The sequence below is a fragment of the Sinohyriopsis cumingii genome, chromosome 10 (assembly GCF_028554795.1).
Source record: "Sinohyriopsis cumingii isolate HCF-2022 chromosome 10, ASM2855479v2, whole genome shotgun sequence".
Lineage (NCBI taxonomy): Eukaryota > Metazoa > Mollusca > Bivalvia > Unionida > Unionidae > Sinohyriopsis > Sinohyriopsis cumingii.
In genome coordinates, this window is record NC_142970.1 from 29234383 (window position 1) to 29259376 (window position 24994).

The 24994-nt window shown below is 34.2% G+C and overlaps 1 protein-coding gene across 1 annotated transcript in view; it reads right to left on the bottom strand.

Moving 5' to 3' along the window:
* Positions 1-24994, bottom strand: part of LOC149789822 (uncharacterized) — a 54814-nt gene that overhangs the window by 13888 nt on the left and 15932 nt on the right. The window contains exons 5-7 of the mRNA XM_089971815.1: positions 24205-24416; positions 10127-10375; positions 4370-4491 (exon numbers count right to left, since the gene is read on the bottom strand). Coding sequence (XP_089827941.1) covers positions 4370-4491; positions 10127-10375; positions 24205-24416 — 583 coding nt within the window. The remainder of the gene's footprint in view (positions 1-4369; positions 4492-10126; positions 10376-24204; positions 24417-24994) is intronic.

A 24994-nucleotide genomic window follows, 5' to 3' on the forward strand; every position in this document is an offset into this window, starting at 1 on the left:
TATGGATTCCAGAACAATTCTCTCCCTCAAACCATTCGTCAAAGACTTTTGTGTGTACGAAAACTGGTCAGTCTTGTAAGCAGGGGCATTAACTCATCTAAATAATGATGGAAATGCTAACAATTAAATTCCTCCAATATCTCATCAGTATGCAGTAGCATCCTAAATTCTGTTGAAATCATAGAAGATATCATCAGAATTCAGTAGCATACCAAATTCAGTTACACTCCTTTAAGATCTCATCTGCATCCAATAACATACCAAATCCAGGTGAAATCATCGAAGACCTCATCAGTACCCAACAGCAAACAAAATTCAGCTGAATTTATCCAAGATCTCATCATGCTGCAGGTCATATCAAACTCAGCTGAAACCTGACATCAGGGAAGTTACAGTGCTGTGAACTCATCCAAAAACTCATCACTATAAAAAGTTCAGTTGAAATCACCCGAGATCCCATCAATATCCAATATCATACAACATTCCACTAAACTCCTCCAAGATCTCATCATTATTCACTAGCATACTAGGCTCAATTGACACTGACAGAAATAAGCTGAGTGGAAGTCTGACAAAGATTTATACAACCAATTGTAACTTACCCTCATATTTACAAGATGAGGGTTATTCTGATAATAGAGCTAAAGACCAGATTTAAATTATCCTGCAAGATAAATGCTGAGAGACAGTCTGGTAAAGATCTATACAATCAGTCACAAATGATCCTCTCAAGAGATATAACCTTAGAGAGAATCAGGTAAAGACCTATCAAGCCAATATCAAGTGATCCTGAGAGATATAAAGTGAGTGGGAGTCTGGTAAAGACCAATACAACCAGTATCCAATGATGCTGAGATTTACAGGTTGAGTGAGAGTCTGATAAAGATCAATTCAACATATGGTAATCTCCAAAATAAAGCTTGCATGAAAGTCTAATAATGTTGTTGATTGGTTTAAATGTAATAAAGTATTTGATTGATTTAAATGTTAGGCAGCTTTCAATTTAATAAAGTTTTTGATAGGTACAAGTGTAAGGCAGGTTTCTTAGCTAAAGATTCTGATCATTTAAATGCACAATTATTTACAAGTTTTATATTTATTTCTTTATATAGTTCTACAATTTACCTCAATTAATTTCACTTGGTTTATTTTTATAGAAACATTTGGATCAACCCTTGTATATCAGCTGATACAGATTCGAAAGTACAGTATACGACTGTTAGAAAACTGCATCTAATGAACTTGAAAGTAAATGCTGGTTTTGAGAAAAAAATCTCCATTCATAATTTAAAGCAAACAGCATAGTGTATATTTGCACTATATCCAACTGTGCATAGATCCAGGAACATGAACAATCATCATGTAACTACACAAATTCATCAACTATTGGTATTTAACACATATATTATGACATGCATTTTGGAACCCTTCCCAAAAAGGGTGATACAAATTTAAAGTGATACATAAAACTTCAGACCTGACAACCCTAACATGATCGTCTCACTAAGGCAGCAGATACTTTTTTCCGTAAATATGACCAGTTTTCAGCAAGGTGAAACAAAATATCATGTACTGCTACTGTCAAGTAAGGAAACGTATATTTAAAAAGTTCAGTATTCCAAACTGAAGCATCGACGGCAAGAATTATATTCATCAGAAAAGTTTGTAAAGTACACTCTTATGTTACATGTTTAGGCTCGAAGTCTCTGTTCCTTGCAGAAACAAGAAATATCACTCCGGTTTTGGAAATATCAATACATTTTTTTATAAACGCTGTCCTTGTTCAAGAATTTCTTATGAGCACAAATATTTTTTTCCAGAAAAAAGGAATTAATCCTTTTGAATTCAAATAATTTGAAATAATTCCAAACGACACAACAGACACTGTAAAGTGTAAAAGATCAACTGAGATTATTTCTCTAAAACAAAAAAAAAAAAAGGTTTTATCATATTCAAAAACAGTTTCGAAAATCTCTAAGTTGCGAAATCAAAAAGGTGGGTCACATGATCGTGTTTATATCACGTACGCCTTACATGATCCTGACAAAAACCAAACATTTTACTCTAAGAAATAAAAAATTTGTTTACATCTTAAATCACGTAGTCCCATCATGGCCTTGACAACAACCAATCATAAAATAAAAATAGAACTTATTTATATGGCTGGTCCTAATTTTGAATTCAGGTCGGAGACCAAGTCAGCCTTATGTGTTTACTAAAATGACAAAGTTAAACTATTTTCTGGAAAAGTATAAGTTCATAATAAATAGAACTACATTAATATGACAGATAATGAAATAAAACTAAAATAAAAAGATTTTAAAACTTACAAGCTATTAAATCAGATATTATTAAATATACATAACAACACATACACCTATCAACCTCTAGTACAGTCACACAAACAGAACTGCATTATTTTGACAGATAATGAAATAAAAATAAAATAAAAAGATTTTAAAACTTACAAACAATTAAGTCAGATATTACTAAATGTACATAACAACACATCCACCTATTAACACATTAACCCCTGAGCCAAACAGCTAGGCAGTCCCCTGAAGCATACTTGCAGAGATCACCTAGAGCAGTGTTAGCCTTTCCAGTGCCTGTATCCCTGAGACTAGCTGACAGCAATTGGATTGCAGATTTTTATAGAGGGGGCTACTTGCAATAAAATTGTTATTATTTTATTTGCATTCATTTAATTCAGCTGAAATTTGGCATGGCAGTTCTCAATAAACGTACATACATAATGGTATAAATTTCATGCTACATGCAGAAATATAACCAATGCATGATGGTGAAAACAAATGATGTACTTGCCAATTTGCTTCTCTTGCCGTAAATAATCCATAAAATCCATTATGAATTCACAAAGAATTATTAACACCATCAACACATGAAATAATTATATTTTATGTACACAAAAATTCCACTTGTCGTCTCTTGTAAACTAAATATCCTGTGAATACTGTACACAAATGGGCATATTTTACTTGCTCTTTACTTACCTTTCTTCCTAAGAACTCTCACTGGAAGTTTTTAAAACTAACAAAACACTTAACAAACCTTGAACTATGAACACTCATGTTAACAACGTATATTTCCCAAACATTTATTTAACGATTATTCAAAAGAAAAAGAAGCTCCACGAAATCAAATGCATTAGCATCAGGGTCTAAATCCGTTGCTGGTCCTTGGTATAGCCTCTTGTCAATGTGTGTTTTATCATTTACGATCATCGATCAGCTCTACTTTCATTTTCTTCTTCTTCTTCAACATTCTCATTTTCGTCACTACCGCTGTTATTTTCAGCAGCTTTTTCGATGTCACTATCAATCTCGTCTAATTAAAATCCAGAAAATTCTCCATCAGAATCCGTCAAGTAAAAGTCTGCTCCTAGACGCTGATTCTCATCAATTTGCATCAATTTAAAATCGAAATATTTTCACTAAATCAACTGATATCAAAGTGAAAAAAATTCCCGCTGTTCAGCAATGTGCGCTCTATCTATGTAAGCTAAAATTTGATTTGTTACACTGCCTGCATTAGTGGGAATTGGCTTTAAATCACCCAATGGTTTGTGCCGAGTTAACTCGTCGTGCGGGAGAAAGGCCTTGCTAAATACTGCCTCTTAAACTCGGCGCTCGGGAGACAAGCTATGCAAACTCAGCCACTTTAGCGAGGCTCGCGGGAGATCAGGGGTGTAAAGTACGACGAGTATACTCGTCGCCAGGGGTTAATGTGTTAACCTCTAGTTCAGTCACACAAGCTTCAGTTCCAAACCCTATGCAAATCAATGGTTAGTTGCTATCTCTCAACTTGACGTAATTCTTGGATTGTTTTCTTCAGTACACACGACGGCATAACTCCCGCCATGTGACATACTCAAAACGACACTTGATGTCAAATAACGTAATTGTGTCTCTTTCCACTTTTATTCAGAACAATATCTGTACTGAATATTAAGACATTTTTAAGACGCTTTATTTTTTCCTTTCGTCTTTAACATGTATTGGAAGCTAGATGCCATTTTGAAAAATTTTATCATCAACAATTTGATCATGCAGATGCTTTGCCTGTAAAATACGTTTAATTTAAAGCGTCTGAGGTACAACTATCAAGCTAGTCTGATTTTCTAATTCCACTAAAGATAATGTAAAACCTGGATCAAAGTCAAATATAGACGAGCCAATTATCTGGATCTTATCGCAATAATCATACTTCTGTAGTTTTTCCTTTATTCTGTAAGCCTGTATTTTAAGGTTAATTTCCTTAAGACTTACAGCAATATTGTAAGGGTTGGCAGGTCTGAAACTGGTACAATAATCAGTAGCCCAACAGCCTAAGGGACTTTTCTTTTTACCTGAAGTAGATAAAATTGCCTGTCTCATGCTGGAACCTAAGGAACAGGTCCAGTTGTTCTGTGGTCTTAATTGGAACTGCCCCTGCCTGATTCATCTCCTCAACTAGACTGTGTGGAATGACCTGACAGAAAAAAGAAATAATAGTTTTGTCAGAGATAAAATCCTGGAATTACAGAAACTCCTTATGTGATTGAATATCAAATCTTCAGTGAAAAAGGATAATTTATTTATTATGATGGCTTATCTTAATTAGTTTTAATTATCCAAATTTTATCTCCCTTTATTTTCTATGCTCTTCATGATATGACTGTCACGCTTTTATCAAGAACATATAAGTGAAATTAATGCCAGCAGAATCATTTATAAGAGGCCCAGCATTTCCAAAAATGTGCAAATGGTCTGTGACCACTTACATAATCACTCACATGGTTTAAGATTGCTTACATGGTCTGTCATCACATCATCTAAGATCACTCACATGGTGTGAGATCCCTCTTGGCTTGAGATCACTCTCATGATGTGATATCACTCAAACAAATGAAATCTGCTATATATAAAAAAACTAACTACATGTGTGGCTGTCTAAGCAATAAGTGGCTCTCAAAGAAATAATGATAATTTGTCATTTTTGTTATCAAACAACTGCTGACTAGTGATGAAAACAAATGATTAAACATTTTTTAAAATTTCTTCCAACTTAACAGAGTCTGCTGAATTGCTTTCATGAAGTTATTTGAAAGTTTAGTTTCAATTTTAGCATAGACAGCTATATTATATGATGGATATACCTAACTTGTACATATGTAAAAGGATTCCATATCAGGATGCTCCATGCCAAAAGTGGTCAAATTTGACTGAGCTTATCTAAAGTTTAACAGTTGAAAGCGTTGGTTTTAGTAAATGTGGTGTTATACTGCGCAGTGGATGGACATCATTTGTACAAAGCCATAAGTCAGGAAAGTTATTGTCATATTTGGTTAAATACTATCAATTGGATTCTGAAAACAAGTTTAATTTATTTACAGATTTTGCAACTATAGCCAAACTGGAGAGAATAACGGAATCGCTTGTAAAATCTCGTTAAAACCTTGATGTTATATCTGGTGGTTTCTCAGGGACCAGTTAAGACTGAAACAGTTAATTAACATCAAATTCTAAACATCCATTTGCAGTAATCAGTATCTCAGTAATTAAAAAACATTCAGGGAACCCTCTAAAATGAAATTCCTTTTCATACACAAAATAAATTATCTGATCAAGTCTAATCTGGAAATATCAATAAAATAAGTAGAACTATTCAACTTCAAATAGCTGCTGAGAGGGGTATATTAACTTAAGAATATAAAATTACATGTACCTAACTGGGCTACTTGTTATTAAACAAGACTGGTAAGAGACAGTAATCAAAAATAGTCTGTTAGATGTACATGGAACACACCTGAAAATGGCAGCTGACAAGCAACATTAAGAACCGATCTGCAAATGCCATGTGAATGAAATACTAATGGCATTTCCTCTCCTGCCACTTATCCCAATTTATTTGAAGAGAAATGCCCACGTTGAGAAAACATTATATTCAATATCAGAAGCAATAATAATCCTTCCATAAATAATACAGTTCTGTCCAGCACTAGCCAACTCATGATTGCTGAAAACTATTTGTTTCTCCATTGCACCCAACCATTCACAAAGAGGTGCAATTGGGCATCTGCCAGTCCTCCTATGTGACTTTTAGGACTGTCCATTATCAGGGTAATGTACTAGACTGTTCTGAACAAAATTATCATTACAGAAAACTGTGCAGATTTGTGTTTTCCCTGATTACAATCATGTTTTGAATTCAACACCCACAAGAGTTTTGAGAGACAAGATTCATAAGTATTTTTTTGTGTGGGGGTGTTGTTGTTATTTAATGGTTTAACGCAATGTTTCATCACAAGATAGGCTAATCAAGGTGGCCAGTATCACTGGTGAAGGAAGAAGCTGGGAAAACCCTGGAAAGAACAACCAACCCATGATAACTTACTGGCAAGCTTTCTCACATACCAACATTGGCTGAGCCTGAGACTCGAACCCATGCAGAAAGAGGTGAGATGGCAGTGATCTATAAGGCTATATGCTTTAGACCACTTGGCAACTTGTGGCCCCGTTGTGTAAGGTTAGTCTTCTTATAAACAGGTCACAGTGCTTGAGTGCAAATGGCATCTGTTGTTGTCCATATGCATGCAATTCTAAACAGGCTTTAAAATGCATCTTTTTAAGCTCATCACGTTGTAAGTCAATCATATAAATACTTTTTTTTACTAAGAAATACATTAGTGCTAAATTATTACAGGTAGGTAAAGTGATGAACTGATGTTTTAAATAATGACAACTAATACACCTTAAGATGAATAATGTTTTAATCAACGGTTCAACAGTTTGTGTGGAAAAGCGTGTTTATTGTTGTTTTGGGTTTGATACCATTTTTCAGCAGAGACCTCATAGGCTATATGTGGTGACCAGTGTAACTGTTGCAGGAAGAACCCTCGAAAACTCCCAAATGAACCACCAACAAAAGGAAGCTTTGTCATATACCCCTACTGGCCGAGCCTTAGACTCAATTCCATGTGGACAGCAGTGAGATGGCAGGGACTGGTAAAGGTGACTACTTTAGACCTGTAAGCTATCTTGGGGAATTAAAAGCCCGTTTATCTCTCACAACTAGTATTATTTAATTTTATCAACTGATAATCGATTTGTGCAAAATATAATATTGTAGTTGCCCAAGATTAAAAACAACCTTTGAAATGAGGTTTTCATAGTAAAATATACCATGTCCAAAGCATCAACAAGAATGAAGCAAGAGGGAGAAATATCACACTGAGTATAAGATTATTTTCCTACACGATGTAATAATATCAGGTAACTAACCCATCCTATTAAAGACAGTGCGATTAAAACCATTACAACTCTCTCAGCAAGGAGAAAATCTAACTTTTTACCATCAAAGGTGTTTTACACATTGTCAGTTCTGGATGCAATATAATTTTCGACCCATGATAGTTATAATTTTCCTGAATATTTAAGTCATTTTGCTACTGGTATATCTGTAGTGAGAATTAAAATCTATGAAACTATTAGGAAACAAGATTTTTATGACAACATCTTTATCACGATTCAGGCTAAAAACGTGAATTTATCTAAACTGAACCATGTTATGACCTAGGACAGATTCTATTTTGGAAACATGGTGAGGGGTTGGTCTCTTCAAATCAAAACTAATAGGTCGGAATGTGTCAGATTGTTTGGAGTGGTAGCCTTTGATGGTAACTGATGCCAACTTTTTATCCTTGTAGAGCCAGATAAAAGGTTAATCCAGTTGAGAGACTGAGAGACTTGAAGAGATGTCATTGACTCTGTACCAGTTCCTGAAAACTCACTACATTCACTCATATTCCTTCAGACTGAATGACCTAAACACTCTTGAGATTCTCCACAATCCCAGAAATTCTAAATTCTGTTCTTACAAGGCTGCCCTGATAACATCCTGGTGTGAAGGAACAGATGGTCTCGGTAATTTCAGAACACCACCGACCACGGTTGTTTGAGAAGATTATGTGTGGTCATAATCTACTGGTTTATGACTATCGCTATATAAAGTAAATCGTTGATGCAGGTCTTGCTCCATCTGAGTGGGGTTATCATAAGGATCTTGTAATTATGACCATTTAAATTCTATCTTATCCTCAGTACTAAAACCATGGTGGTAGTGGTGGTGGTGGTGGGGTGTAGGGGTAAGGAAAGGCCCATAACCTTTCCCAACTAACTGATAGTGCATCAGCTGCCCAAGGTAATGGGTCACGAACCGGTAAGATAAAGATGGTCAATTTTGTGGTTAAACCTTGTAACAAAATGGTTTATCACTGAATGCCCTGGAGTGAACAAATCCAAAAGTACCATTACAAATGAATAGCCTGACAATTTCCGGTGAGAACATCAGCGAGGTTATTGAATTTGCCTGGAATGTCTCTGATTTATATACTGATTGGACGTTGCAAGCACCAAGAAAGAAAATGCTAAATAAGCATGCACAGGTAGGGCCATCTGGTGTCCCATTATTCAAGGAAGGAAGTAATCACTACAAAGTTCTCTAGCCTAATCAGACTGACTTCCTGTAAAGCCTGTCTTTTCAGAACTGAAAGGCTTTGATGATGGCCTTCATTTCAAAATGTTGACTTTAAGAGACAGTTTCATCTGCCATAGATTAACCGGTAACAAATGGATCCCCCATGCTGGTGTCTATACCTATCATTTACTCATGGCTGGGGCTTCTCCAGTGGAATTCCTCTTGTAAAACAGCATGGTTGTACCAGTGACAAAGGAATGATCATACAAGTAGACTGAAATAAGGGCAACATTGCACCAGAAAAATTATTTGTAACAGGTGCTTATACAAGCATCCCAACATGATCAAATACATTGTCACACTGTTTAACCCAGGGACTTGCGCAAGGAATCTCACTAAATTTGATGTCCTGTTGGAAATACACTCTGAGTATGATGATCGTTATGAAGCTGACATAAAGGGGATGTAGCTATTTAAGACTGGTAATAAAACTCCATACCCAGGTGGACAAAACATGAGGCTAGATTCTCTCAGTCCACAAGAAAACCAAGATTCAAAAGGAATAGGCAATCATTTCTGCCAATGAGAAGATATAGCATAATTTATATGTTTGATAATGTTAGTTCCAGTTATCATGATATCTTTTTACTTTTGCTTGGCTAGGACATAATTAAGACCTCATTGGTAAGAAAGACATGATGAATTAAACGCAAACAAACCCGGAGTTACAGTGTGGTTAACATTTTGATTTATTACAATATTTTATTCAAAACATTTTTTGTTGTTATGCGTACAACACTTAACTGAATAGGACAGATCTAATGATGCAGTGAACCATTCAAATATCCTCTGATTTCACATCATACATACATTTTACTCCTGACTAAATTTAAACCATACTCATGATTTGTTCAACAGCAAGCAGGTAAAAACTTACAACACCGATAAAATTTGTTAAGATTTCTGTAAAATCTAAAATCTATGTTGCATATTGTACACACAAGTTGTATGATATATTTCTATGTTGTATATTTTGAATATTGTACATACAAGCTGTATGATACATTTCTATGTGGTATATTTTGCATATGGTACACAAGTTGTATCATACATTTCTATGTGGTATATTTTGCATATTGTACACACAAGTTGTATCATACATTTCTATGTGGTATATTTTGCATGTTGTACACACAAGTTGTAGGATACATTTCTATGTGGTATATTTTGCATATTGTACGTACAAGTTGTAGGATACATTTCTATGTTGTATATTCTGCATATTGTACACACAAGTTGTATGATACATTTCTTTGTGGTATATTTTGCATATTGTACACACAAGTTGTATGATACATTTCTTTGTGGTATATTTTACATATTGTACACACAAGTTGTATCATACATTTCTATGTGGTATATTTTGCATGTTGTACACACAAGTTGTAGGATACATTTCTATGTGGTATATTTGCATATTGTACACAAGTTGTACGATACATTTCTATGTTGTATATTCTGCATATTGTACACACAATTTGTATGATACATTTCTCTGCGGTATATTTTGCATATTATACACATAAGTTGTATGATACATTTCTTTGTGACAAAAAGATTATTTGCACAATATCTTTTTCTCCTATACCTTAATACCAGAGGCTTTGAGCTTCATGAGAGATGCTTCCAAGGGAAGCCAATTGGCAGGCACTTCCTGTCCCCAATATGGCTGACCTGAAGCCAATTCAAAAATCCTTTTCTTCAGTTTCTCTAACTGAGGGTCAAACTGGGTGTTATCTATAGGAAAAAAGTCCTCCAAGTGTTGAAAGGCTGGTTTATCCTTCAGAATGACACAAATCTGATCAAAATATTTCCTGATGATTTCTCGACGTTTATCCTATAATGAAGAAAATGCATGATTTAGAAGTGACACATGTTGGGTGCATAACTTTGACATCGTCAAGGGAATATAAAGGTTCCAATATGTCAGAATTTGTGTAAAGGATGTGAATACTAATCTGTCTTCAAAGTTTATCATAAAAACAAGTTCATTATGCATCAAACAAGTTCCTAATGCATCAAATAAATTCATAATGGAACAAACAAGTTCCTAATGCATCTAATAAGTTCATAATGCATCAAATAAGTTTATGACACATCAAACAAGATTATCATGCCTCAAACAAGTTTATTATGCATTCATTACGTATCAAACAAGTTTATTATGCACCAAGCTAGTTTATAATTTATCAAACTGACAATGCATCAAACAAGTTTGCAATGCATCAAAACAAGTTGGTTATGTAAACACATTTTCAATACATCAAACAAGTTTCTAATGCATCAAACAAGTTTGTAATGCATCAAACAAGTTTATAATGCAAAAAAAAAACAAGTTCATAATGCATAAACAAGATTATAATGCATCAAACAAGTTTGTAATGCACCAAACAAGTCCATAATGCATCAAACACATTCCTAATGTATCAAACAAGTTCCTAATGCATCAAAGAATTTCATAATGCATCAAAGAAGTTCCTAATGCATCATGCAAGTTCATAATGCATCAGAATAAGTTCATAATGCATCAGGCATGTTTGTAATGCATCAAACAAGTTCCTAATGCATCAGACAAGTTCCTAATGCATAAAACATTTGTAATGCATCAAGCGAGTTCATAATGCATCAAAGTCCATAATGCATCAAACAAGTGTGCAATGCATAAACAAGTTCATAATGCATTAAAGAAGTTCCTAATCCCTCAAACAAGTTTATAATGCATCAAATAAGTTCTTAATGCATAAAACAAGTTCCTAATGCATCAAACAAGTTTGTAATGCATCAAACAAGTTCATAATGCATCAAACAAGTTCACAATGCATCAGGCAATTTCTTAATGCATCAAAGAAGTTCATAATGCATCAAACAAGTTCAAAATGCATCAAACAAGTTTGTAATGCATAAACAAGTTTGTAATGCATAAACAAGTTCATAATGCATCAAAGAAGTTCATAATGCCTCAAACAAGTTTATAATGCATTGAACAAGTTCATAATGCATCAAACAAGTTTGTAATGCATAAACAAGTTTGTAATGTATAAACAAATTCCTAATGCATCAAACAAGTTCATAATGCATCAAACAAGTTTGTAATGCATAAACAAGTTTGTAATGTATAAACAAATTCATAATGCATCAAACAAGTTTGTAATGCATAAACAAGTTTGCAATGCGTAAACAAGTTCATAATGCATCAAACAAGTTCATAATGCCTCAAACAAGTTCATAATGCATCAAACAAGTTCATAATGCCTCAAACAAGTTCCTAATGCATAAACAAGATTATAATGCATCAAACACATTCCTAATGCATCAAACAAGTTTGTAATGCATAAACAAGTTTGTAATTCATAAACAAGTTTGTAATGCATAAACAAGTTTGTAATTCATAAACAAGTTTGTAATGCATAAACAAGTTCATAATGAATCAAACAAGTTTATAATGCATCAAACATGTTTCTATTGCATCAAACAAGTTTGTAATTCATACAAAAGTTTATAATGCAACATACAGACACTTTAAGTCACTACCACTACCACTTCATTTAATAGAAAATCATAAGAAATATAATCTTAAGTGGAGATGTACCTTAAATTAATTGAACTAGTAATAATTTGTTTGCACAAACTTATAATGAAGTAACTGAGAGTACAAGTCCATAACAGTCAAAAGTGTGGATGCCTGTGTTACTATACTCACTCCATGTCTAGAATGGAGAAGTGTAATACAGTCCATTAATACATGTACACAAGTACAAGTGTAATGCCACTGAACTTGTCTTATACAGCCAAATCTAAAAATATGAATATCGGTCAGTAATGGTCCTTTGATTGTAAATTTGCACACCTTAATAAGAATCGTGTTCTCATCCCAAGTGCTGGTACCTGTCAGCATGACAAGCCTGGATCATACCCCAAAATCTTTTCCCTAACCCACCCGAACCCATCCCCTGGAATTTAGCCTTTGGGTCATAGCACAGAGACTGTTGAGGTCTTGACCAGTAACCTATATGATATACATACAAAGACAAACAACTACGATTCATGAAAAGACAAATATTGATATGCAACTAAAAATGTTTCCTTGGTCTATCCTAAGCAGCCATTGTCTTGGCCATAATGAGTTTCTAATTTGAAGAAATGCTCGACGCTGTTCAATGATTGACTATGCATAAACTATATTATATATCATACTGACAAACAATATTATAAGGCATAATATGGCAAACAAATACATTCAATACAAGTTAAAAAGTGACAAAAATAGTCCAAACGCAGTGTATTTTGTATATATTCATGGTATGACAGTATTTATTTCCTGATTGCGAAACATGAATCTACTGTATGAAATAAATAAATGCATAACCCAACCTTCTTATACAAATTTTACCTGTAATATTTATGTTATGCACATCTTTCAAATATTTTGTTGTCACATTTTATTACTATTGCTTACTAAAACAGGCACACATGCACATGACATAGCTAATCTGATGGACATGTACCTAATAAGCAAATGCCATAGCAGTTATCATTGCTAATCTTGTTGATATATACTTAATAACCAAATGCCATAGCAGTTGACATTGCTAATTTGGCTGACATGTACCTAAAAACCAAATGCCATAGCAACTGACATTGCTAATCTTGTTGATATGTACCTAATAACCAAATCCACAGTAGTTGACATTGCTAAGCTGGATGACATGTACCTAATAACCAAATGCCACAGCAGTTGACATTGCTTATTTTGTTTATATGTACCTAATAACCAAATGTCACAGCAGTTGACATTGTTTATCTTGTTTATATGTACCTAATAACCAAATGCCATAGCAGTGACATTGCTTATTTTTATTTACCCAATAACCAAATGCCATAGCAGTTGACATTGCTAATCCGGCTGACATGTACCTAAGAACCAAATACCATAGCAATTGTCACTGCCAATCTTGTTGATATGTACCTAATAACCAAATGCTACAGCAGTTGACATTGCTTATCTTGTTTATATGTACATAATAACAAAATGCCATAGCAGCTGTCATTGCCAATCTTGTTAATATGTACCATATAACCAAATGCCATACCAGCTGACTGCTAATCCGGCTGACATGTACCTAATAACCAAATGCCATAGCAATTCACTGCCAATCTTGTTTATATGTACATAATAACAAAATGCCATAGCAGCTGTCATTGCCAATCTTGTTCATATGTACCATATAACCAAATGCCGTAACTGCTGACTGCTAATCTGGCTGACATGTTCCTAACAACCAAATGCCACAGCAGTGGACATAGCTAATCTTGTTGATATGTACCTAATAACCAAATACCAAGGCACTTGTAATTGCTAATCTATTTTATATGTACATAGGAACCAAATGCTATAGCAGTTGTCATTGCCAATCTGTTAATATGTACATAATAACCAAATGTCATAGCAATTGTCATAGCTAGTCTTGTTGATATGCACCTAATGACTAAATAAAATTAGCAGTTGACATTGCTAATCTGGCTGACACGTACCTAATAACCAAATGCCACAGCAGTTAACATAGCTAATCTTGTTGATATGTACCTAATAACCAAAATGCCATAGCAGTTTGTCATTGCCAATCTTGTTAATATGTACCTAATAACCAAATGCCATAGCAATTGTCATTGCTAGTCTTGTTGATATGTACCTAATGACTAAATAAAATTAGCAGTTGTCATTGCTAATCTGGCTGACATGGACCTAATAACCAAATGCTATAGTAATTGACCAAAACCTCTGGGCCAGTAGGATGTCCTCGGCTCAACATCCTACAAATGCTGTTGATGACTTAAATTATGTAAACAACTAATTCAATATTTGTATAGGTTTTGTAACTCTACTCAGATATCATGAAAAAGTCTCATATGCCAGGAGTGTGTCAAACTTGGTCAAGTTCCTTTCAGTAATTTTCTTAGTTACCTTGCTATTTGTCTACTCAGATAATGCTGTTTGACAATGCAGTGATTGTCAGGACTTTATCAGAATTGGGAAGCATCCATTGTCAATAAAATATGGGGCAAGTTGTAATGGAGGGTGTGGGTGGTAGGAGGAAATGTCCGTATATCAATACAGTGTTTACATAGATCCATTCTGCTATAAAAAAAAAAAAAAAAATTAAATCTTGGATAATAATCTGCAACAGATGTCTCAGCTAGTTGTAAAAGCATTTGTCTGTTAAAGGTTTATGAGGTTACTCTGTTCTTTATCTGTGTATAAATTTTGTTCTGTATTGAGGACCTCTTTCATCCTGCTGTATTAAGTTTTAAAGTCCTTAACTACCATAGTCTGTTAATGGTTCATGAGATTAATCTGTTCTTTATCTGTGTATAACTATTGTTCTGTATTGAGGACCTCTTTTATCCTGCTGTATTAAGTTTTAAAGTCCTTAACTAGTCTGTTAATGGTTTTGAGATTAATCTGTTCTTTATCTGTGTATAAATATTGTTCTGTATTGAGGAACATCTTTCATTCTGCTGTATTACGTTTTAAAAGTCCTTAACTACTATAGTCTGTTTGTTCAGGCTGAGGTGTTCTGATCAAATGAATATCCTTACTGTATGATTTATTTTTAGATTCTTATTTATGTAAATCATTATTTCATTCATCATCATCATCATCACTACGATCAGACAGCATTTCCCAAATATTAAATAATTATTTGAAGATGAATCATGTTGGGTGTATAGGTAGATTGTAGTTTACAAATGTATTTGCAAAACTGTCTTGATGAAACTACAATGGAATGGTACTTTCAGGGCCCACCTTGCCAATCAAATGTACATTTAGACGAGGTAATGAGATGGGCAAACAGTTGCTTACAAGAGCAGACACATCACAACAAGCACTACAAGACCTCTAATGGTATCATGCCTTTAGTTTCGACAAGCATTTTAGTTAAATACAAATCATATACTGCTCAAAGTACATTTTGCATGTGTACAACCTGAAATTAATAAAGCAAAACTGATCACATATTTTAGGTGTTGGTGTTGTTTATTTTGTAATATTTATCATTATATGTAGTTGCTCATTTTCCCTTTGAGTATTAATATCTATATATTAGTTGCTCATTATGAAATACTCATTTATATGTATATATTAAATTTAATGACATTACTATTAATATAACTATGGTTATTAAAATTAATCACTGACACCATCTTAAATTGTACAAGAGCTGAAATAAATCGTAAATGTTCCTACCTGAATATCCAAAGTATTGTTATTAGAATGTTCAACAGTGTTAACAAAATTGTCATTATATTTTATCTTTCTTCCTTTTTGTCAACTATGGTGTTTATTGACACCCCCCAATACCTACTCATCCACCCATGGACATGCTGCACTGACAATACTGTAAACTCATTTACGTAAGCATTTATATCTAATTGAATTACATTTGTCAGGCTTTGAGTCAGTTTTATTATATACTTACTCTACACTATAAAAGATTATTGGAGAAATAATTTTCATATTGTATCATCATTCCTTTAATTTTTGAAGTCAAGCATGTGTGATATTTTTATATGTGAAAATAAAAGACTTCCCATCACGTGATACAACATTTGATCATATGAACCTACAAAAGTTAAACAAGCAGAAAGAAAAATGAGCACTTTGTGAGCTAGAAGCAATAAATGGAAACTACATCCACTACATTTCAGACATGGAAATTGTTTTTCCTGAAGACATTTGACTCAGCACTGTTTGTGTCTGTATGAAATTAGTTTCCCTTGACAACACTGTTAAACGAGCTGTGATGCCTTGATGAACTGTGGTTAGGCGGTGTAAAATAATATGCAAAATGACAAAAAAATAATTTACTGCAAGGGAATAAGTCATCCCAATCATACCGCCACTTCAAGTCACAGATATTTATAAAAGCAGCCTTGAAAAATGATGAAAATGAGGTGAATTTATGAAAAGATCATGTTGACTGACCTGCAAAATGTAACAAAACCTTCTCAGTCTGGCAGTTGATTATTCTACAACAGTTCAAGCTCTTTTCAGTAAGGTGTACCAAATAATAAGTACGGTTAATCAAGCTGGAAAACACGTTTATAAAACTTCAGAAATGATTCATTTGACATCAATGGTAAACATTATGTTCAACTAAAAACTTTGTAAAGTAGTATACACTTGGCCATTCATTATGTCCTGTCCAATTTCACAAATTGCATTTCCAAAACCTGGACAGCTCAATGACTGCTTGCTGTCTCTTAACTTGATGTAATCCTTGGGTTTGATTTGTAATTTCAGGTGGTGACAAATCATTTTTCACTCCATGACAATACTCAAATCATCAAATGATGTCAGCGAATGTAACTGTTGCCCTTCCTGCACTTTTCTACCCAATAACCTGACCATTCCTTGTATTATTCAGTACTTACCATCAAACCAATTTTGTTCCCCAATAACCTGACCATTCCTTGTATTCTCCAGTACTTATTATTAAACCATTTGTGTTCTCCAATAACCTGACCATTCCTTGTAGTCTCCAGTACTTACTACTAAACCATTTGTGTTCTCCAATAACCTGACCATTCTTTGTATTCTCCATTACTTACCATTAAACCATTTGTGTTCCCCAATAACCTGAACATACCTTGTACTCTTCAGTACTTACTATTAAACCATTTGTGTTCCCCAATAACCTGACCATTCCTTGTATTCTTCAGTACTTACTATTAAACCATTTGTGTTCCCCAATAACCTAAACATTCCTTGTATTATTCAGTACTTACTATTAAACCATTTGTGTTCCTCAATAACCTGACCATTCCTTGTATTCTCCAGTACTTACTATTAAACCATTTGTGTTCTGAAGAACTAGTTTAATCATCCAGCTCAGATTTAAAAACAAGTTTTGTATAAAATGAACAGAAAATTATCTTTCTTGCATAAATACAGGATATAGTTTAAGTCAGGGCTTTCCATTCTTTAAAATATCACATGTTTTGTACCACACAGTGATATATATATATATATATATATATGGTATTTTCCCAGTAAAATGAAATATACCCTTTATGTTGTAATGAGAGACTAATAATTAAATGAATGTAGAATTCTCTCAATCTTGATCTTCAATTCCAACACAGCCAAATGTTTGAGTGATAAGGACAGACTATAGGGGCAGTAACATACAATTATTTGTTCAATTAATGGTGTGGACTATCTAAAATTAATTCTGTAGGAAGACATATTTTCTAATGGAGACGTGCACAATATGATTTCATTGTAACTTGACCATAGTATGAAAGTTTTAAATAACTTAATGTATACAGCTGATGACTTCTATTCTAAGTTCTGATCATAAAATATCTTATTTAGACTGAATTATAATAAATTAAATAATTAATCCAATAGTACCTGAATTTTAAATTAATAAAAGGGTATGTCATTCATTGAGTAAGCCACTTTATGTCCTGAATGGCTGTAAGGGCTGACACTGATCACTTCAGTCCAGAGTAAACCATAAACACCAAACTTAACTGCATGTAGCCTTTTCAATAACAGTCAGAATTGAAAGTATCATATTCAATAACCACCAATCCAAATTAAACGTATCCTATTCAATAGCCACCAATCCAAATTAAAAGTATCCTATTCAATAGCCACCAATCCAAATTGAAAGTATCCTATTCAATAGCCAACAATCCAAATTAAAAGTATCATATTCAATAGCCACCAATCCAAATTAAAAGTATCATATTCAACAGCCACCAATCCAAATTAAAAGTATCCTATTCAATAACAACTAATCCGACTCGAAAGTAGCCTATTCAATAGCCACCAATCTGACTTGAAAGTAGTTTATTTAACAGCAACCAGTCCAAACTGAAAGTAGCCTATTCAACAGCCACCATCTGTTTTGTGCCGTAGCTAGAGTTATTATTGATATATGGAGAAAGAATAGTCATTCTTGCCTTAACACGTGAGAAGTCAAAGGATTTTATGTTGTGACCAGTTTTTTGGGCTAATAATGTTGTTTTCTTCAAATTGTTTGGATTCCAAGAGATTAATTTTCCCTGGAAATACTTGTGCTCTAAGTTAATTCTTGGACAAGGAGAGTTATCGAAATTCACAAAGAATTCAAACACTGGAATATTATTTTCTGTGATGATTCAACAATGAATTGTTGACACATCAGTATGACACTGACCACTCCTTTTTGGATTTCATTGGGATTTAACTTAAGTTTCATTATGACTTTTTATTAATATAACTTCTATTGTTTTTTATTCTTGAATTATTATTGGATTTCATTCGTAAAGCCATAAGTTCTTTTTCTCATTTTTACCTTGTTTTTCCAGGGAAATAAATTATTTGTTAAATTTTACAAAGTTTGCTGTCTTCACTCATTTCTTGTTATGTTTTGTAAGAGCCTAAATGTAACAATGTACCCAATTCAACAGCCACCAATCCAAAATGGAAGTAGCCTATTCAACAACCACAAATCCGATTGATCATAGCCTACTGAGTTTTCAACAGCTATCAATCAAAAATATAAGTAGTTTATTCAACAACCATAAATCTGAAATGTAAGTACTAGTTTATTCAACAGCCACAAATCTGAAATGTAAGTAACCTATTCAACAGCCATCAATCCAAATGAAAGTAGCTTATTCAACAGCCACCAATCAAAAATGTAAGTAGTTTATTCAACAGCCACCAATCCGAATGTAAGTAGTTTATTCAACAGCCACCAATCCAAAATATAAGTAGTTTATTCAACAGCCATCAATCCAAATGAAAGTAGTTTATTCGACAGCCACCAATCCAAATGTAAATAGTTTATTCAACAGATACCAATCTGAAATGGAAGTTGCCTATTCAACAGCCACCAATCCAAATTGAAAGTAAATGTAGTTTATTCAACAGCCACCAATCCAAAATGTAAGTAGTTTATTCCACAGCCACCAATCCAAAATGTAATTAGTTTATTCAACAGCCAAAGATCTGAAATGTAATTAGTTTATTCAACAGCCACTAATCCAAATGTATGTAGTTTATTCAACAGATACCAATCTGAAATGTAAGTAGCCTATTCAACAGCCACCAATCCAAATTGAAAGTACATGTAGTTTATTCAACATCCACCAATCCAAATTGAAAGTAGTTTATTCAACATACACCAATCGAAACTGAAAGTAGATTATTCAACAGCCACCAATCCAAATTGAAAGTAGTTTATTCAACAGCCACCAATCCAAATTGAAAGTAGTTTATTCAACATACACCAATCGAAACTGAAAGTAGATTATTCAACAGCCACCAATCCAAATTGAAAGTACATGTAGTTTTCTCAACAGCCACCAATCCAAGTGAAAGTATCTTATTCAACAGCCACCAATCCAACTGAAAGTAGCGTATTCACTATCTGACATAATGGAAGTGTCTACCCATGTAATTTGATCCAAACAGACAAGATACGAAGGAATGGAGAAATTTTACATACAAGTGACCATTAAATGAACAGTAAAAGTACCTCGTGGCAATAATGCTGAATTTTCATACTAAACACTAATCAAGTTGTGTCAGAATTATCATGAAAGTTGAACAAAATAAGTCAAACAGATGCTAGTTTCAAACCCTATCTGAATGAAACAAATGGCTGTGTTTTAATATAGCACAATTGCTAAGAAAAGAAATACAGTTGAGATAAATACCTGTTGAATAGTGTTTGAATTGTTACGTCATTTCATAAGAATTACCTAGAGCAATTTTTGAGACAAATCCCACCTTGAATTGAGCATTTTGAGAGGATGGTGCCAATTCAGGATGTTTTGCAATCATGATGGTGTGCACCAAAGCAAGGAAAAAGTCACTACATGTATTTATCTTTACTGTTTTTGTTCATCAGAATTATTGCCACTTCAGCCAAAACTTTAAGCTAATATCAAAAAGCCTTAAGTATTCTCCATGCTTTGGACAGTGGACTCTGACATCTGTTTAATGCCAGTGCTATTTCTTTAATCATTTTTTGTACTGAGTTCTAGTGACAAATGTCTAATTATTGTTACTATGTTTGATGCCCAATCTCAACTCCAACACCTAGATACACTCTCTTTTAGTCCATGACCAAACAATAAAACATTCAATCTACAAATATTTTAAACTAATTTGTCTCTCTAGTAAAATGAGAATCATTTTACATTACCTCATTTAGGAGGGGGCCCTAGTGCCCAAGTGGTCTAAAGCGCTCTCCGTTACGGATCACTGCCATCTCACCTCTGTTGGCGCCAGTTTGAATCTTGGATTCAGCCAGTGTGGGTATGTGAGAAAGCTTTCTGGTAGCTTCTTGTGGGTCGGTGGTTCTTTCCTGGATTCATCTTCCATCATTAATACTGGCCACCATGTATATTGTGCTGAAAAAGGGCGTTAAACCCAACAACAGCAACAACTTACCCCAAAAAAATATCTTAAGAGCACTAATTCATATATCCAGCCCACCAGCAGAACAGCTCACATGTATTTACGGGACCCCATGCAAAGCAGTGGGGGACTTAATCCCTCCACTTTTGCTCCATGACAGAGTAATATAATATTAACAAATCACCACAGTTCCTTGGCTGGTGGGCCAATAGCATCTCCATTGTGGATCATTCAATCAATGAAGACTACTCATGGAATGACAATACATCAAGAGTGATTGATAATCAAATACCATTTCACCAATCAATGAAGACTACTCATGGAATGACAATACATCAGAAGTGATTGATAATCAAATACCATTTCACCAATCAATGAAGACTACTCATGGAATGACAATACATCAGAAGTGATTGATAATCAAATACCATTTCACCAATCAATGAAGACCACTCATGGAATGACAATACATCATGAGTGATTGATAATCAAATACCATTTCACCAATCAATGAAGACTACTCATGGAATGACAATACGTCAGAAGTGATTGATAATCAAATACCATTTCACCAATCAATGAAGACCACTCATGGAATGACAATACATCAAGAGTGATTGATAATCAAATACCATTTCACCAATCAATGAAGACTACTCATGGAATGACAATACATCAGAAGTGATTGATAATCAAATACCATTTCACCAATCAATGAAGACCACTCATGGAATGACAATACATCATGAGTGATTGATAATCAAATACCATTTCACCAAACAATGAAGACTACTCATGGATGACAATACATCATGAGTGATTGATAATCAAATACCATTTCACCAATTAGTCATCTATATCTGAATCATATATGTGGACAATACAAATCAATTTGAGAAGTCTAGTATATTTTGTACATTTACAATATTTATGCGCTGACTTGACAGGAGGCCCACCTTGATATGTTTCTCATGAAAAGTGAATTTATCCTACTGTTTAAATATGAAAAGTAATCCTCCGAGGTATGGACAAATAAATTATAGATAGCTGCAGCTTCTGTTTGCAAATAAATAACAAAAAAGAAAACATAAAATTTACACTTAAATTTCAATGTGTTTAGTCCTTCAACAATAATGGCTATGATACTGAATATACATATATATATAACTACCATTTAGTTCAATTCTGAAGGCACATGTTGTTGTTGTTGTTGTTGTGGGGTTTAACGCCATTTTTCAGCACGATAGGCTATACATGGCGGCCAGTATTAATGGTGGAGGAAGAACCCTGAAAACCCTGGAAAGAACCACCGACCCACGAGAAGCTACTGACAAGCTTTCTCACATGCCCACATTGGCTGAATCTTAGACTCGAACCGCCGCAGACAGAGGTGAGATGGCAGTGATCCGTAACGAAGAGCGCTTTAGACCACTCGGCCACTCGGGGCCCCCTGAAGGCACATGTAGTGATGGGACTGGCCGTATTTTGTAAGTTGTTTGACGTCTATCATTCATTATCGTTCTGTTCACTGCAGAGTGCAAAAATAGTAAATTTCACTTAACAAAGCATACAGACTATAATTAAAACTTTTCCACACCTGACCTCTGACCCAATCTCAGGGACCTCAATAGACAGTCAACACATTGTCTACCGACATTATATACCAAGTTCACTAAATTGACATATAGTGATTTAGGAACAAAAATGGAAAATGGTAGAACAACTAACAACAGCTGGAGGGTCAATCTACAGTACGCACCAAGGCTGGTAAAAATTTCACCTAGCAGTTTAGGAAATAAAGATGGTAAGAGCAGACTAATTGACAACAGACAGATTGTCAATCAACAGTATATACCAAGTAGGGTAAATTTCCAGCAAGTGGTTTAGGAAGAGAAGTGCAAAAGGGCAGACCAAGTGACAACAGATGACGCCTCAACCTACAGTATATACCAAGTTTGGTAAATTTCCACCTAGTGGTTTACGAAATGAAATGAATAATGTTTTATTAACAGTATTATTAATTAGAAAAACTTCCATTCTTGTGCTAAAATTAGTTTTCTTACCACGATTCCCTATATAGTCATAATCTTTATTAATCATTTCATTAAAAATATTCATATATTGAATTGAAACTTTTCTAAAAATAAAACAATTCTTGTGTCAATAGCAAAGACATTGCTTTATTTTCTTCTTAGAGGATTGCAATTATTTTGTCAAGAAAATAGTTCCAGGAAACAAGTATGAAGAAATATTTAGTTAACCAAACTATCTTAACTGTAGCAAAACCCATTTAGGATTTAAGTATTGATGTTAACAAATTCTCAGATTATAAATCTGGCTATACTCACACAAAAAAGTCTGTTTCTGGAGGTTTTTCAGTTAAATATTTTATAGGTTAATTTAAAGAGTCTGACAATGTAATTTGATCGTGGCGACTCAATCAAGATTATCTAATTAATATTTAATCCTCATAAGGTTTGGCTTAATAGTAATTTAGCTATCTGTCTCTATCAAGAACGTTTGACAGGCCGACAGATGGCCATGCTGATAATAGATCCAATATTCAAACTAATGAGACCTTTGCATTTTAAATGACATTTAAAACTGAGGACACTATTGCATATTGACTTCTACAGATCACACCACAAGCTATGCTGACAAAGTATTCAAACTGAGGACACTATTGCATATTGACTTCTACAGACCACACCTCAAGCCATGCTGACAAAGTATTCAAACTGAGGACACTATTGCATATTGATTTCTACAGATCACACCTCAAGCCATGCTGACAAAGTATTCAAACTGAGGACACTATTGCATACTGACTTCTACAGACTACACCTCAAGCTATGCTGACAAAGTATTCAAACTTAGGACATTATTACATATTGACTTCTACAGTCCACACCTCAAGCCATGCTGACAAAGTATTCAAACTCAGAACACTATTGCATACTGCCTTCTACAGACTACACCTCAAGCCATGCTGACAAAATATCCAAACGGACAACACTATTGCATATTGACTTTAAAAACATCAAGCCATGCTGAGAAAGTATCCAAACTGAGGACACTTTTGCATATTGACCTCCACATAGAACATATCAAGCCATGCTGAGAAAGTATCCAAACCGAGGACACTTTTGCATAATTGTTGACTTATACAGACAACACATCAAGCCATGCAGACAAAGTATGCAAACTAGAGACACTAATGTATTTTAAATGACATATAAATCTACCTGTCGTATTTTGTCCACATGTGTACCAACAAGGATCACTGGTGGAATCACTGCATTACTGACATCAGTGGAGGTCGCTGAGGTACTAGCTACATGGGATGTCAATGCAGGTGATGTCATGGTGATGGCAGCTGCTGGTGATGTTACTGGCGTTTTGGCTATGGGAGATGGTGCACAACAAAGTACTGAATTCATCCAAACTTCAACCAGATCTGGAAATGAGCAAATTCAGGTCTAAGTAAATTTGACTGGTGACGTATCAACACTATTAGGAATTTAATATTGAATATCATGTATCTTTTTCTACTCTAAAAGAATAAATTCAAACAGATAATCAACATTAATAAGGGTCCTCACTTTCCACTCAACTTTTCCAGAACTAAATGCCTGGACAAGCTCAAATACATTTTATATATGGATCTTTCCATCACAATAAGATATATAAAATGATATTAAATCAATGAATTGGCATTTACTTCCATATGATTTTGTGACTATTAATAAATGAGATGAAACTCCGTGTATCATCCCTAGTCCATTCTTATAGCAAGGATTCCCCACTTCATCACAGAATCATACAGACTTCTTGCAGTTAAGGACCAAGTATAACTGGGCCTTTATTCTGATTAGAGTGTATTGGCCAGAGAGAGCATAGTGAGTCACTGAATGGTCACCATGTTAACGGCCAGTGCAGTGATATCCTGTAACAGTATGTCTATAACAAAAGTTTATTGTGTGGAAATCAAATTTTGTATCCAAGTCAAATGAACTTTTACCTGTGTCCTTTGGA